Here is a 17,416-nt window from a genome sequence, read left to right as displayed (position 1 = left end):
CATTCTTCTCTTTTTAAAAAAGTTTGGCAGTAGTTTAAATTTATGCTTATATTATTACCCTCATTATAAAAATACATTAATGTGTTTATGAGCCCTTGGGTGAAATGGTTCAGTAACATACAAAGTTAATTCCATACAGTGTCAGAAAAAACCAGAATGCACAAATCCCTTTAAACAAGATACATGCTTTATGCAAGACACTTTTTGTTCTTTAATCAACATTAACTGACTTTCTAATGTTAGACCAATGTTGTATTCTTGTGATTAAGTCAATGGGGTAACTAAATAGTATCTTTTTTAATACAATGTTGGATCTGGTCTACTAAAATTTTTACTTAGGAGTTTTCTTCTATGTTCATGAGTGAGATTGGTTTAAAATTTTCCTTCTTAAAACTAACCTTGTCAGGTTTCAACATCAAGGTTGTGACAGCTGCTATACTAGATAATTTGTAGAAGATTGTAACTTTTACTTGACTGTGACAGAACTTGACTCTTCATCCAGAATTTTAAATATAGACTAATTTTTAAAATTGGTTATAGACTATTCTGATTTTCTATTTCTCTGAGTCAGTTTTTTTCTTCCAGTTTTACTGAGACATAACTGATGTACAGTAGTGTATACGTTTAAGGTGTAAAACATAATGATTTTGGACTTCCCTGGTGGCGCAGTGGATAAGAATCCGCCTGCCAACGCGGGGGACATGGATTCGAGTCCTGGTCCAGGAAGATCCCACATGCCGTGGACCAACTAAGCCCGTGAGCCACAACTACTGAGCCTGCACTCTAGAGCCCGCGAGCCACAACTCTGAGCCTGTGTGCCACAACTACTGCAGCCCGTGCACCTAGAGCCTGTGCTCCGCAACAAGAGAAGCAATCACAATGAGAAGCCTGCGCACTTGCAATGAAGAGTAGCCCCCACTCACTGCAACTAGAGAAACCTTGCGTTGCAGCAACTAAGACCCAACCAGCCAAAAATAAAAATATAAATTAAAACAAAAAAACCCAATGATTTGACTTACAACACGAAGTAATTATCACAATAAGTTCAATGGATATCCATCATCTCATATAGATAAAAAATTAAAGAAATTAAATATTTTTCTTGTGATGAGAACTCAGGATTTACTCTCTTAACTTCCATATATTGATATAACATATAGCAATGTGTTAATTATATATATCATGTTGTACTTTACATCCCTAGTACTTATTTGTATCTTACAGCTAGAAGTTTGTACCTTTTGACTGTCTTCATCCAATTCCCCTCCCTTCCACCCCTGCCTCTGGTAACCACAAATCTGATCTCTTTGTCTATAAGTTTGTTTGTTTTGAAGTATAATTGACCTACAATACTTTGTTGGTTCCCATTAACACAATGTGGTGATTTGATATTTTTATACATTTCAAAATGATCACATAAATCTAGTTATGATCTATCATCAAAGATATTACATAATTATTGACAATATTCTTCACACTGTACATTTCATACCCATGACTCATTTATTTTGCAACTGGAAGTTTGTACCTTGATTCAGTTTTTTTAATAACAACTTTATAGAGACATAATTCACATACCATATGTTTACCCGCTTAAAGTGTACAATTCAGTGGTTTTTAGTAAATTTAGAGTTGTGCAATCACTGCCACTATCCAATTCCGGAATATTTTTGTCACTCCAAAAAGAAACCCTGTACCGATCAGCAGTCAGCCACCCACCCTTTCCTCTTAACCTCCAGCCCAAGGCAACTACCAATCTACTTTCTGTCTCTATAGATTTGCCTAGTCTGGACATTTCATAGAAATGAAGTCATATAAAATATCATCTTTTGTGACTGGCTTCTTTCACTTAGCATGTTTTCATGGTTTGTCCATGTTGTAACATGTATCAGTACTTCATTTCTTTTTATTAACAAATAATATTCCATTGTATGGACATACCACTTTTGTTTATCCATTCATCACTTGATGGACATTTGGGTTGTTTTAACTTTTTGGCTATTATAGATTAACGGTGCTCTGAACAATCATGTACAAGTTTTTGTGTGGACATGTTTTTATTACTCTTGGGTTTATACCTAGTTGTGGAAATGCTGGGTCATTTGATAACTCTGTGTTTAACCTTTTGAAGAACTGCCAAACCACCATTTTACATCCTACCAGTAAAGTCTGAGGGTTCCAATTTCTCCACATCCTCACCAACACTTGGTATTGTCCATCTTTTTCATTATAGCCAACTCAGTGGATATGAAGTTGTATCTCTTTGTGATTTGATTTGCATTTTCCTGATGCCTAAGGATCTTGAGTATCTTTTCACGTGCGGATTGGCCATTTGTATATTGTCTTTTGGAGAAATGTCGATATATTTTAAGAGTTGTTGATACATTTTAGTTACAAGTTCCTTATCAGATATATGATTTCCAAAAAACTTTTCCCTTTCTGTGGCTTGTTTTTTGCATGTTCTTGATGGTGTTCTTTGAAGTACAAACATTTTTAATTTTGATGATGTTGACTTCATCTATTTTGCTTGTGCTCCTGGTGCTATATCTAAGAAACCATTACTTAGTCCAAGGTCACAAAGATTTACACCTATGTTTTCTTCTAAGACTTGTAGTTTTAGTTTACATTTATGTCTTGATACAGCTGGGATTTTTTTATATGGTGTGAGAGAGGGGTCCAACTTCATTCTTTTGCATGTTTCCAGTTGTCCCAGCACCGTTTGTGGAAAAGACTATCCTCTCCCCATTTACTTGCCCTGGCACCTTGTCAAAATTCAACTGACTCTAAGTGTGAGAGTTTATTCCTGGACTCTCCATTCCATTGATCTGTAGGTCTGTTCTCATGCCAGTACCACACTGTCTTGATTAATATAGCTTTGTAGTTTTTAAATTGGGAAGTATGAATCCTCTAACTTGTTCTTTTTCAATATTATTTTGGCTATTCCAAGTCCCTTGATTTTCTATATGAACATTTGGATTAGCTTGTCATTTTCTACAAAGAAGCCAGCTGGGGTTTTGATAGGATAGCATTGAATCTGTAGATCACTTTGGGGGGTATTGCCATCTTAACACCAGTAAGTCTTCTGCTCCCTAAACACAGGATCTTTCCATTTATTTGGGTCTTCTTGTATGTCTTTCAACAATGTTTTATAGTTCAAAGAATAAGTTTTGCACTCGTTAAATTTATTCCTAAGTATTTTAGTCTTTTTTGTAGAAACTTGTTCATTTCATCAGAATTTCCCAACTTACTGTCAGAAAGCTGTTTAAAAGTCTCGAATTAGTCAGTGTTCAACTGGAGAAACAGAACCGGTAGGAATATATATATTGATTTATTGCAAGAAATTGACTCACATGATTATGGAGGCTGGAAGGCAGGTCTGAAATCCCAAACCATAGGGGAGACCTTCAGGAAAGGCAGGCTGAAAAATCTCAAGGCCTGAGTGGAAGCTGCGATCTACAGGTGTGGTATCTTCTTCTCCCTCAGGGAAGTATCAGTTCTGCTCTTAAGGCCTTTCAACTGATTGAGTTGGGACCACGCAGACTATCTAGGATAATCTCTTAAAGTCAACTGATTATGAACTTTAAAACAATCTATAAAATACCTTCACAGCAACACATAGGTTAGTGTTTGACTGAATAACATCTGTAGCCTAGCCAGTTGACACATAAAACTGACCATCATAAGCCTCGTACCTTTAAAAAATCTGTACTGTTTTTGTAGTTAATAATTTCCTTTTCATTCCTAATATTACTTATTCATGCTTTTCTCTTTGTATCATGATTAATCTTGTCAGATATTTTTCTAATTTATCAGTCTTTCAAAGAACCAACTTTTGGCTTTCTGATTCCATTATGTTTACTTTCTACTCCATACGTTTTTGCCCTTTATGACACAGCTGCAGAGTAGGTAGAAATTGGTGTCAATTACAGGAACACTACAAGCAAAAGGCCACACTTTAAACTGCAGGCTTGAGTTGTTTTGTTTTTTCCTTTACGCCTCTACTCAGCATGAATTTGAACTGCACACCTATGTAACAAAAAACAAAAAACACATATACAGAAAAACGCCTAACGACATACACTAAAATGTTAACAGTGGTTATCTCTGGATATTAGGATTAGGGATGATGTTCTTCCTCACTCTTTCTTGTATTAAAAAGTATATATTTCTAATAATTAAATACAATTCAATATTCTTTTTTAAAAAAATATTTTGTTTGTTTATTTTTGGCTGCATTGGGTCTTCATTGTTGGGTCTTTGTTGCTGCATGCAGGCTTTCTCTAGCTGTGGTGAGTGGGGGCTACTCTTTGATGCAGTGCACGGGCTTCTCACTGCAGTGGCTTCTCTTGCTGCGGAGCACTGGCTCTAGGCACACGGGCTTCAGTAGCTGTAGCACACGGGCTCAGTAGTTGTGGCTCATGGGTTCTAGAGTGCAGGCTCAGTAGTTGTGGTGCAAGGGCTTAGTTACTCCATGGCATGTGGATCTTCCCAGAGCAGGGCTCGAACATGTGCCCCCTTCATTGGCAGGCGGATTCTTAACCACTGAACCACCAGGGAAGTCCCAATTCAACATTCTTGATTGATCCTAGATTTGGCCGGGGGGGAAGGCTAAAAAGGGTACTTTGGGGGAAATTTTTTTTTTAATATTTATTTATTTGGCTGCGTCAGATTTTAGTTGCAGCATGTGAACTCTTAGTTGCAGCATGTGGGATCCAGTTCCCCAACCAGGGATTGAACTCAGGCCCCCTGCATTGGGAGTGTGCAGTCTTGCCCACTGGACCACCAGGGAAGTCCCAAAGATTTTTTTTTCTTAAAAGAAGTTTAATATTATATAGAAAAGGAATAAGTATGATATTTCTTGGTTTCAAAGTTCTGATTTGTAAGTTAAACCAGGTCAATACAAAAACCTTCCTTCAACCAAACAAAAGTAGGAGATTAAAAACCCTTTTGCAGGGACTTCCCTGGTGGTCCAGTGGTTAAGACTCCACACTTCCACTCCAGGGGGTATGGGTTCGATCCCTGGTCGGGGAACTAAGATCCTGCATGCCGCACGGCGTGGTCAAAGGAACAAAAGAAAGAAAAAACCTTTTGAAAATCCTTGGTGTTATCAGGTTCCTATGGATCTGAAATATAACACTCAAGGATTATATCCTTAAGTATTATACACTGTGGTAATAAGCAAGTTGAGGAAGTAAAAACAAAATACATGTCTATAAACATGCTTTCCAAAGTAATATAAATAAACTTTTACTTCAGGATCTTGAAATCAAAATTAATTCATACATAATTAATTCAGAATCAAACCTAATGACAAAGCAAGATGAACCAGCCAACAGCATAGTAACAATAGCTGATATGTATATAAAACATTACTATGTGCCAGGTAAGTGCTTTTACCTCATTTAATTCTCATAACAACCCTCTAAAGTAGTTACTATTAATATACCCATTTTACAGATGAGTGGACAAAGGCTAGAACTTACCCAAGGTTATTTAGCTGGTAGTATTGCAGTGGTCCTTTGAGCCCAGGTAGTCCGGCTTTGAAATCTGTGCTCCTAACCTCTATGCTACAATGTTTCTCAATACCAGGTACTAACTAAAAAATCAGAAATGTATTCCTTCGCAACCTTAATCATCATGAGACAAGGAATATCCTTTGGCTCCTATACATCTAAATTTTCAACATATTTTGTTCCTTCCAACCTATAAACTACCCTAGATTTTGAGCCACCTGATTTTATTTTACTACTATCCCTCTACCCCAACCTCACCCCTTGTACTTTGCCCTCATTAAGTGGCTGCATTTGTATTAAGTTCTGCTTAGAATACTAACCAAAAAATGTATGAACTACTTAATTAAATCTTGTTTGTTCAAAATAAAAGAGGAGTTAAACACTTTCCATTACTCTTCAACCACTCTCTTACCAAGGCTTCAAAGACTTGCTCAGAAAAGCACTGCTGATGCTGATAACCAGAGCAGCTTACAAGGAGCACATTACGCGCCGGGCTGTAATGCTATCAAAACAGTATCTTCAATTCTCTTCTGTGTGTATACTGTGTAATAGGATGGGGGGTGGTAGAAATTACGGTAATAAATATAAAATATACTTTCTAGAAATACTTCCATTTCATGGAAATACAATGTGAAGACCATATCAAGCTAAATATGGAAATGTGAAAATTTTATTTAAAAAAAAAAGGCTACACAAATAATTAAAGGTAATATATGAAGAAACTGCCAAAACAAACAAAAGGTCTCATCTACAAAATTATTTACATGTTTAGGGCCCATACTAAAAAAAAAAAAACATGGTCCCCTGGGGCCAGTATAGACATAGAGAGCGGTCTATGGTAGCACACTTGGGAAGAGGACTTTTGTAGTACTTCCCAGTACATGACATGAACCAAACAAGGAAAACCCTACAAGGTACTTCAATGTTCAGAGGTTTTAAGACCTTGGCTTTGATGATTTTTAAGGTAAGAAACAAAAACAAATCAGCTTCCAATGGGACATGACAGTGGCCTCCAGTCAGTGACCATGACCACAATGCTTCTGAATGGCCCTCCATTTGGCGGCAGAGCAATCTGAAGAGATGATAGTTTTTACAGATGCCCTGCTACCTACACCAATATAATTACTACAGTATCTTATAAAGACAAATAGCAGTCTTTAAACTCTTTTAAAAATATATAAAGAGTTTCCTAAAGATTTTTTTTAAAAGGTCTAGATTCATCAAAGATGAGTAAAAAATCCATTACTTTCCTAAGTACACTTCCTTACTCTATTCCTGATTAAATGCAAAAGCTGACAGTTTCTGATTTGTAGAAAGATCTAAAGGTTTTTGCTTTTTAGGCAAATTCAGATTCTCCTTCGTTTTTTCTTTCTGGTTTTCAGTTTCGTGACTATCATCGACCACACGTTTCCGTTTCTTTTCTTCAGCTCCATCACTTGCAGTTCCTCCTTTGGCCTTGGCAGCCCATGCCTTTATAAAAATATTGCAGGAGAAAAGTTTTTAGGCACTAACAAAGAAATAGGAAGGACGAGATTTCGTTGCTTTTGCAGGCAACATTCCTTTATGTAAAGCAGCATAATTAGCATTTGAATTGTTAAACTAATCATTAAGGGTTCTTTTTTTTTTAAACAAATCTTTTATTACTTAATTGCAGGGCACGTTAAAAAATTTACATTCTACCTCTATAATATTTCAATCTAAACTCTGCTTGTATTTAAGCATATTAAGTGCAAAACACTATAACTGCAGGTACTTTTTTAGAAAGAAAACCTTTTAACATTATTATAGATTTCCATGCAGTTGTAGGAAATAATACAGAAAGCCACCGTGTTCCCTTTACTCAGTTTCCCTCAATGGTTGCATCTTGCAAAACTGTAGTGCGCTATTACAACTAGGATATTGACATTGATAAAATCCCCTTTTTTATTTCTACTTGTTTGTGTGTGTGTGTATAATTCTATTGTAGGCTGTGTATTTACCACCACATTCAGGAAACAGAACAGTAGTTCCATAAGCATGAGGATCCCACATGTTGCCCCACCCCACTCCTCTCCCAGGCCCTAACCCCTGGCAATCAGTTCTCTGTTCTTCATCCCCATCACTTTGTCATATCAGGAACGTTATATACAGTATACACTCTTTTGGGATTGGTTTCTACTCACTAAGCAAGAACCTAACAAGCTTCACTCATTTCATTTACCTCTTAAACCTCTTTTAATCTATAACAATTCCTCCTCCTCCTACTTTATTTTCCTTCCTAGTCATTGTTGTTGAAATGGGACCATTTGACCTGTAGTATTTTTCACATTAACAGACTGGATTTAAGAAATGTTTAAGGTTTACACTAAAAATATTGATTACATTTTTAAGTATTCAAGAACACAATCACAACTTTTGCCAAATCTCTTCCTCTTTTCCTAATAAGGTCTTATTCATTCAGATGTCATTTTATCGAAATCTTTACAATTTTTATCCTTTTATAAATACTTATAAAAAATGAGAAATACAAAGATGCTAATGAGATTCTAAAGGAGGCTAGAGGTGGTAAGACCAGTTTCTAGCTTCCTAATTTTGCATTAGTTTTATTCGTAAAAACCAGCTTATCAAGGTAAGTAACTATGTCACAAGGTGCCCATGCTGCACGCAGTCATTCCTAGGGAAGGGAAGTCTGAGATTTATTGATACAACACACACAATCCTTCCCCTTGCAAAAGAAAGCTGCTCTTAGCCTTCTTTCACATGGCAGAAACTGACATGAGGAGCAATAGGTACAAGCCACCTGTCCTAATTTCCACATGAACAGAACACCAGATTTCCCCCCCCAAAGCAGTATTCTCATTTAGTATTCAATGTGTAAGTAAACAGCAGTTTAAGAAATTCTGCTTACAAGGACTTTAGAGTAGTAGTCCAAAAATGTGAATTAATTTCATTTTTACTTATTAATCTTTTTTGCTTTTGATAAGTAATGCACTTTTTCTTGGGGTATTCCCCTAACTTACAATATGCAGAAACTTATACAGATGTAAGCAGTACATCTGCCAAAAAATTAACCATCAGCACTAAATAATAATTATTACATATCCATAGGTTCAAAGCTGACATTTTGCTTGTTGTATTTCCTCTCCACCAAGAGTTTATCAGCATGTATTCAATTTCTAAAAACAGAAAAAGGCACTTTCTTTAAGAATTTTTAAAACCTGGGAATTCACTGAAGTCCCCATCTCAGTACAATTATCCTTACAAATGGGACCTAATGAATCTTAAAAGCTTTTGCACAGCAAAGGAAACTATAAACAAGACAAAAAGACAATCCTCAGAATGGGAGAAAATATTTGCAAATGAATCAACGGACAATCAAAGGATTAATCTCCAAAATATATAAACAGCTCATGCAACTCAATATCAAAAAAACAAACAACCCAATCAAAAAATGGGCAGAAGACCTAAATAGACATTTCTCCAAAGAAGACATACAGATGGCCAAGAAGCACATGAAAAGCTGCTCAACATCACTAATTATTAGAGTAATGCAAATCAGAACTACAATGAGGTATCACTTCACACCAGTTAGAATGGGCATCATCAGAAAATCTACAAACAACAAATGCTGGAGAGGGTGTGGAGAAAAGGGAACACTCTTGCACTGCTGGTGGGAATGTAAATTGATACAGCCACTATGGAGAACAGTATGGAGGTTCCTTAAATACTAAATACAGAATTACCATATGATCCAGCAATCCCACTACTGGGCATATACCCAGAGAAAACTCTAATTCAAAAAGACACATGCACCCCAATGTTCACTGCAGCACTATTTACAATAGCCAGGTCATGGAAGCAACCTAAATGTCCATCAACAGAGGAATGGATAAAGAAGATGTGGTACTTATATACAATGGAATATTACTCAACCATAAAAACGAATGAAATTGGGTTATTTATAGAGACGTGGATGGACCTAGAGATTGTCATACAGAGTGAAGTAAGTCAGAAAGAGAAGAATAAATATCGTATATTAATGCATATATGTGGAACCTGGAAAAATGGTACAGATGAACTGGTGTGCAAGGCAGAAATAGAGACACAGATGTAGAGAACAAATGTATGGACAGCAAGTGGGGAAAGTGAGGGCGGGGGGATGAATTGGGAGATTGGGATTGATATATATACACTAATATGTATAAAACAGATAACGAGTAAGAATCTGCTGTATAGCACAGGGAACTCCACTTCGCTGTACAGTAGAAACTAACACAACATTGTAAAACAACTATACCCCAATTAAAAAAAAAAACAAAAAAAACCCCCGGGAATTCACTAAAGTCTCATTCTCAATACAATTATCCTTACTTACCTTCCTTTCTTCAGTTGACAATACTCTAAATCGAACCATTCCTTCTTTAATTATGTCTGCTTCATCTGAAAAGTCAGGATTGTCAGACAAAATATTACATCTGTTTTCTTCCAGCCACATCTGGAACCCGGTCTTTGGCCTAAAATAGCAGTTATGTAAAAAAATTTTATAATTAAGACAGTCTTAAAAGTGCTTCATGATTTTTCAGGTTAGTGATTAACCATTAGCATACCTATATATAAAGTAAGAGAGACACAGTTAATTACACTTGTTAATATTCATAATTACATATTACTTAAAACTGCCTAGAGACTGCAGGAATAATGAGCTGAAAAAATCCTTTATAAGATCAATTCAAAGGGATTACTCACATTTGTATTTTCCAAGTGCAGCAAAACTCTGAACTTTCAACTCTTTTATGAATGTTGACAGGCTCAAGGTCTCCAATCCTACTTCGCCCCTCTAGCCCAATATAACCCTTCCATGTATCTTTGGTAGCCTTTCTCCATTTCCCAAACCAGCTATTGGAAATCGTCATGACTTCTCTCAAGCTCCTCACCCCTGCCCTCACAGCTGACCTGAGAGTGTGGGTCCTTTCTTGTACCATTATTATGTAAAGCATGGACACAGCATACTTGTCAGTTTCATTAGATTTCAATTCTGACACAAACTGTCTTTAGGTCACAAGTGAAGATTTAATGCAAACAATATTTACTGAGCACTTTTTTTCTGTATAGCCTGTTGATAGTATAAAAAATGGAATCTTCTTAAATAAAAATTTCACTGTTTAATATCTAAATTAAATTCAGAACAAAATAGGAAAAAATAAAAACCACAGCTATCCCTTCAAATTAAATTGGTTAACATCAGATATTGGTTAAATGAGATACATAACACTAAAAATGAAACGGTGACTTTTTCAATTTAGCTGATGTATTTTAAATAAATCTAGCATACAAGAGATCAAGAAATTTGGTAACAAGGAGTTGGTGGACAAACAGGATATGGACAAATAGGAACTCTCATATTGCTGGGGGTGTATAAAATAATACAACATCCATGCAGAACAATTTTGCAATATCTATCGAAATTACAATTGTACATTAGCTTGAACCATACAGGAATCCATCTTACAGCTATAGGTATATAATATTCATATAAAGTTATTCACTGTACTACTATTTGTACTAGCAAAAGACCAGCAACTACCTTTTGTCCACCAGTAGAGAACTAAATAAATTATGGTATAGCCATTCAATGGAAGTAAAACGATTAAAGAAACTCTTCATGTAGTAATAAGAAATCATCTGCAAAAGCTATTAAATGAAAAAAATAAGGCACAGAACAATGAGTATACTACCATTTCTGTAAAACTAAAAAAAAAACAGATAAATCTAAGTGTACATGCATAGGATATTTCCAGAAGGCTATATAAGAAACTTGTGCCGTGACTATTTGTGGAGGGGAAACTGGGTGGGTAGGGAAAAGATTTACTCTTCATCACAAATCTCTTTCTATCTTTTGACTGTGTTTCTCCCATGTAACTATACTAACGATTTAAAAACAAACAAATGAAAAAATGAACTAACTATAAAATATAGTGTCCCAGCAAAACGTATCCACAATTTAAAACATGTATGCAGTTTATCAAAGCATACTTTAATAAGTAATATAAATAGACATTAATCAATATTTGTGGCTTCCCTAAAGTTACACGTGTTCAGAATGCCTACTACCTGTGCCAATGTATTATTTACATGAATGAATAATAGGGCCACATAATTTTGTATTGCTACTTCTGTATGCCTTTTACTGGAATACTACATCTTGAGACCACTAAATTCCTCTATGTACTGACCTTTGGTTTTCAGTGTTTTGAGGACACATAGCTGGGGTTTCAGATGATGGATTTTTAGGATTTTCTTCTTTTACTTCCTCAGTCCTATCAGCTTGGGAAGTTCTTTTCCGGAAAAAGGATGCTGCAGATGCCTGTAAAAACAAACATAATGAATACCGCAACAAAATCTAGTATGATTTTATATGTTACAAGCAAATTTTGAAAACTGTGGAGAAATATAATTATTTAGAATTCTTACACCAACATGTAAAGTCCCGAGAGGTTCTCTGTTGAAAATAAACATGTATAAACACACACACAAAACCCCAAAAAACTGTACCTCAAATTTCATGTATTCTAGATGAATAAAATTATATGAAATGGAAATTACAAATGATAGGTCTATTTTACTGATGACAAATCTGTGATAAAATATCAAAACTGGGACACAATCTGGGAGGCAAAATCAGAATACAAAACAAGGAAAGATTAGGACTAGGTACTAAACCAGCTGTCATTAAATAGGGACATGCATCAGAACCATTTGGAAAATGAAAAAAAATACAGATAGATGCATGAGTCCCTGTCCTGGGTCTACATATTTTTAAAAAGTGATTCTGATGCAAAACCAGAATTGAGAACCATTGCCCTCAGTAGACAATCACTTATAAACAACTGGAGCCTCCTGTCTCATACCCGAAAGAGTGAACAAAACTAAAGTAAGACAAACAGACTATGAGTTGTGTACTGCAGATGGGGGCAGGGGAAATCATACCTGCTTAGACTTTGGTTTTGGAACCAGAGGCTTTATAACTGGAGACTTTTCATGATTTGTAGCTCGATTAAGTGCAGTAGATTTCTTGGATGATTTGTTCATATTGTCTAAAATATTAGTTGAACGTACTGAGTTCACTGAAATGGATGGCTCTTTGGAATTGCCTGATACCTACAAAGCAAACTAATATTAGCATTTAATGTTTAAAGAAGAAAAAAAATGCCAAGAGATTTATTTTTCCTTTAAATTTCTGTTAAGTTTGTATTGTAGTCTCACCTTCGGAAATGAATATATTTGGTATAATCCAAATTAAGACTGATGCGCATATTCCCAAATACCACATCCCCAAGTTTTGAAAACCTTCAAAACTGTAGGTTCTCAGAAGATAAGTAGAAAATGTAACTCCTGGTCCAAGCAGGAACTAGTGCTGCTTTCCTCTTTATTTTAAAATATTTACTTATTTAAATATTTTAAAATTTAATCTGTTGCAGTCTTTAATGCCTCTTAAGTCTGGGGAGGGTCGTCTGGTAGTTTGGAAATATTTCTCTGTATGGAAATGTATTTAAATAATAGAAAACATCACTGGAAAGAGTTTACCTTGAAGGGGTTTATTCGTCCTTGGTTGCTAGAGGTAACTGCACCTTTCATAAGAAAGAAACCCTCACTTAATAGTGGTAAAACTCAGAAGACTTATGACTTCTATAAGAATTATGGAATATTTTAATTTGTATTATATGAAACTAATGTACTTTGCAACTTTAAAACTATTAATAACTATATATGACCTCCTTCCTATTTCTAAGACAAAATAAAAGCTATTAGATGATGGGAACTATCCCAATTTGCCACTATGAAATAGACAGATACAATATGTAGAGATCTCTTCTTTTCTCCTGTTACCAGGGAAGAATGGTGCCTTATTTTAGCTAGTTAATAATTCCTCTACAAATGCTCTAGATCCCACCCACTCCTGCTTTTCAAGAAACCTGTGTTATCAATGGCTACACGTGTCATCTTTGACTTTTCCTTCTTTATTGGCTCAAGTTTCCCAACTTAAAGAAACAAAAACCAAACACGCTCTCTGCCACTTCCCCTTCTCGCCCCCCACATAATTTTCCCTCACCTCCCCTAAGCAGCCAAATTTCTCAAGAGTTGTCTACACAGCTATTCCCATTTCCTCACTATTCACATGCTCCTCCATCCAATACATGGCTTCCAGCCCTACTACCCTGCAGAATCTGCTCTTGCTAAGAACTCAGTAAACCCTATGCAGCCAAAACTGGTGGATCTTTTCCAGCCATCACCTTGTGTGACCTCTCAACAGCATTCCACATAGCGGAGTGTTCCTTTCTTCTTGATACTATCTCCCCTTTGACTTCTGAGATACTGCATTCCCTGGCTTACCTCCTTCCTCACTTTCTTTGGATGGTTCGTCGTCCTCCTCTCTAGGCCTAACTAACCTCATTTTTCTCCTCACTTTGATCCTCCCCCAGTGCTCACTCACCCATACCCATGGTTTAAACTGCTATACTTATGTCAACAGTTTTCACTTTATATCTCCATCCCAGAGATCCTACTTTCCTGAACAGCCAATAGTAATTCATCGTCCTCCTATCTAAACCCACGTTTTCGTAGTGTTTCCTGACTCAGTAAATGGCACCATCATTCACTCAAGTACTCAAGCCAGAAACTGACAGTTATTCTTCACACCCTGAACTTCCATCCTCTCTCTATCATCTTCAGAAACACCTCTTCAGTCCCCCCCATGCTTTCTACCAGCAATCACCACCACCCCAGTCTATTCAATCTCACTTGGGACTACCTCAGAAGTCTCCTTATACGCAGTCCTCCTCTTCACAGTGTGCCATACTCTGCCCCTCATTGAAACCTACAACAGCCTCCCAGCAACCTCAGAATAAAGGTCCAAATCCTACCATGGCCTACATGGATCTGCAAGGTTTGGCTCCTGCTCATTGCTCCAAAACCATTCAGCACCACTTTCTCTTTGCTCTCTGTGCTCTTCAAGCCTCTCTTATAGTCTTCACACATGCTGCTCCTTAAGCCCACATGCTTTTCTTCTGCTTCTGCTCCCACCCACCTTTGCCTGGCTGACTCATTCATCCTTTAGATCTCTGCTTTAAACATTCCATGTGGCAGCTTCCCTGGTGGCGCAGTGGTTAAGAATCTGCCTGCCAATGCAGGGGACACGGGTTACAGCCCTGGTCTGGGAAGATCCCACATGCTGCAGAGCAACTAAGCCCCTGCGCCACAACTACTAAGCCCGTGTGCCACATCTACTGAAGCCCGCGGGCCTAGAGCCTGTGCTCCACAAGAGAAGCCACCGCAATAAGAAGCCCGCGCACCACAAGGAAGAGCAGCCCCCGCTCGCCGCAACTAGAGAAAGCCCATGTACAGCAATGAAGACCCAGTGCAGCCAAAAATAAATTTAAAAAGTAAAACAGGGCTTCCCTGGTGGCGCAGTGGTTGAGAGTCGGCCTGCCGATGCAGGGGACACGGGTTCGTGCCCCGGTCCAGGAAGATCCCACATGCCGCAGAGCGGCTGGGCCCGTGAGCCATGGCCGCTGAGCCTGCGCGTCCAGAGCCTGTGCTCCGCAACGGCAGAGGCCACAACAGTGAGAGGCCCGCGTACCACAAATAAATAAATAAATAAAATAAAATAAATAAACATTCCATGAGGCCTTCCTTGGGGTCCCAAACCATCCCCCACCACTGACTAGATTACAGCCACCTGTTATATGCTCTTTTAATAATCTGTACACATGTAAAAGTATATTAAAATCAAACATATATATATATATATATATATATATATATGTATACTTTTAAAAGCCAGCTGGTACTATAATGTTTATGCAGGGATCAAACATGCATGTCTACTTGACCACTGTAGCCCCCCACCCCAGGCAAATACTAGACACAAAATAGGCATTTAATAAGTATTTGTTAAATGACCACTGTTTCACAAACATTTCTGATTAAAAACAACAACAACAAAACAGGCCCTGAAGGGTAAGGTGTATTTGAGTAGATGTATCACTGTAAAGACTACTTCAAAATTTTCTCGATATTACAAAACCCAAATTTTCTTACCTGACTTAATAGCTGGCATATCAGAGGAATTTACACTTTTGAAAAACGGGTTTTCTCCTACAGAATAATTAAGATAAAACAATACAATGTAAATGGGAAGATAAAGTCATCTTCTGTAATCAACAATCAGACAGGAAAGACGTCTTGAAAAAGGATGGGTATTCAATTTCCCTCAGCCAAGTAAAAGGGGAGAAGTCACACACATGACACATCTCATCTTTAAACTGCCTTAAAGATGTTACCTTACCATGTTTATGTATTTCTGGCTTTTCTTCTATATCATCAGCTTCTCCAGTATCTTCTGAATCTTCTTCAGCTTGATTTCTGAGCCTTGGCTGACTCCACTCTGTAGGAGTATTACTGTAACTAAAAGACAATGATATTATTCAATAAAGGGCTATAAAAAGACCAAGTCAATATTCAGGATGGTAAAACTCAAACATTTCTTACCCAGCATTCAACTTTTTTTTGAAATCCTCTTCTTCTTCTTCCTCTTCTTCAGCTTGGGTGGCTGTCGATTCTGCTGCTTTCTCTACAGCCAGTTCACTAAGTCTCTGGGCCAATATTAATCTCCGAGAACGAGAAGCATATTTAATGGCTAAATTCACAGCATTTTGAGTCATTAGATCAGCAAGTTCCACACAACGAAATTCCCGCTCCAGTTTACAAGAAAGCTAAAGGAAAAAAAGGGGGAAAAAAGTCAAATTATGTTGAGTAAAACTTTTTAAAAATAAAAGAATGATACTACTAGTAGAACTGAGAAAAGTTTTCTAGATATTGTATCCCTGATTCTAAGAGGCACATTTTTACACATTTTAACATCTGTCTCTGAAGTTGAGAACCATCTTACAATTGATGGTGAGTCAGTTTAAATGGAAGCATTTCTTTCTGTCTTAGTGACTTAAATAAGTAAAATACTGGTGCATTTCACAATCAACAATGAAATATGACATATCATTTCAAGTTATTGATTGCAAGGAGAGTAAGAGATTTATTTAAAAATTCAAAAATGGTTCTCCTAAATTTGCTTTCCTGCCCATTCCACCACCTGCACTCACAAAACAGGGTAGCAAATTGAAAGAAAGAATAAATTGTAAATGATTTGTTATTACTTTGCCTAGAATTGGCACACAAATGCTACTAAGCGAATGTGGGTGGGCAAATAGATTTACCCATTAGCTTTTTAAGTATGATTGTCTATGATCTCTAACTACCAGAAACAGTTATACAACTTCCAAATTAGCAAACAACCTCCTTTTTCTTGCTCTATTTTTTATACTTACAATATAAAATGAAAAACATTCATTTATCATGACTTTTTCTTTTGGTATGAATTTTGACGACTCAAAGTGAGGCAACTGAAGTACAATGTGAGGAAAACTAATATTTTGAAGACTACTAAAGGTCTCATAATTCACAGAAGTATTACTTTGTTACTTAGACATGTCAAGTCTGATTCATCAGCATAGATGCTTTAGATATTTACCTGCATGTCCTTCTCAAGTTTTCCAGAATCACTTATCTGTAAGCAGTACTTCTCAATCAGGGTAGTACTCTGCCTCAGAGGGCATTTGGAAATGAAAGTAGTATGGTTTTCCCAGTAATTAGGTGGAACTATGCGCATTTGCCTGGGGGCAGGAATGCTAAAGAACTAACAGGATGCAACTAGCACCCTGCTGAGGAACACTGCACCCCAGCAGAAAAGCTCCTCTAAGGCTAAATGGTAAATAAATCAAACATGTTTCCTTACATATGTTGTAGAAAATAAAAAGGTTACTAGTTCATGTTGGTGTACAAATGGGACTTTGTGAATGGAACAAAACTTA

General features: G+C 36.8%; 1 protein-coding gene across 1 annotated transcript in view; it reads right to left on the bottom strand.

Moving 5' to 3' along the window:
• Positions 1-6,023: 6,023 nt before the first annotated feature.
• The window catches only part of WDHD1 (WD repeat and HMG-box DNA binding protein 1), a 56,222-nt gene continuing 44,829 nt past the window's right edge, over positions 6,024-17,416 (bottom strand). Inside the window, exons 19-26 of the mRNA XM_082836221.1 lie at positions 16,041-16,264; positions 15,838-15,956; positions 15,591-15,647; positions 13,077-13,120; positions 12,480-12,650; positions 11,726-11,856; positions 9,868-10,006; positions 6,024-6,983 (exon numbers count right to left, since the gene is read on the bottom strand). Coding sequence (XP_082692347.1) covers positions 6,783-6,983; positions 9,868-10,006; positions 11,726-11,856; positions 12,480-12,650; positions 13,077-13,120; positions 15,591-15,647; positions 15,838-15,956; positions 16,041-16,264 — 1,086 coding nt within the window. The 3' untranslated portion in view covers positions 6,024-6,782. The remainder of the gene's footprint in view (positions 6,984-9,867; positions 10,007-11,725; positions 11,857-12,479; positions 12,651-13,076; positions 13,121-15,590; positions 15,648-15,837; positions 15,957-16,040; positions 16,265-17,416) is intronic.

The sequence above is a fragment of the Leucopleurus acutus genome, assembly GCF_964270905.1.
Source record: "Leucopleurus acutus genome assembly, chromosome: 1".
Lineage (NCBI taxonomy): Eukaryota > Metazoa > Chordata > Mammalia > Artiodactyla > Delphinidae > Leucopleurus > Leucopleurus acutus.
This window is presented reverse-complemented; position numbering and strand designations above follow the sequence as displayed.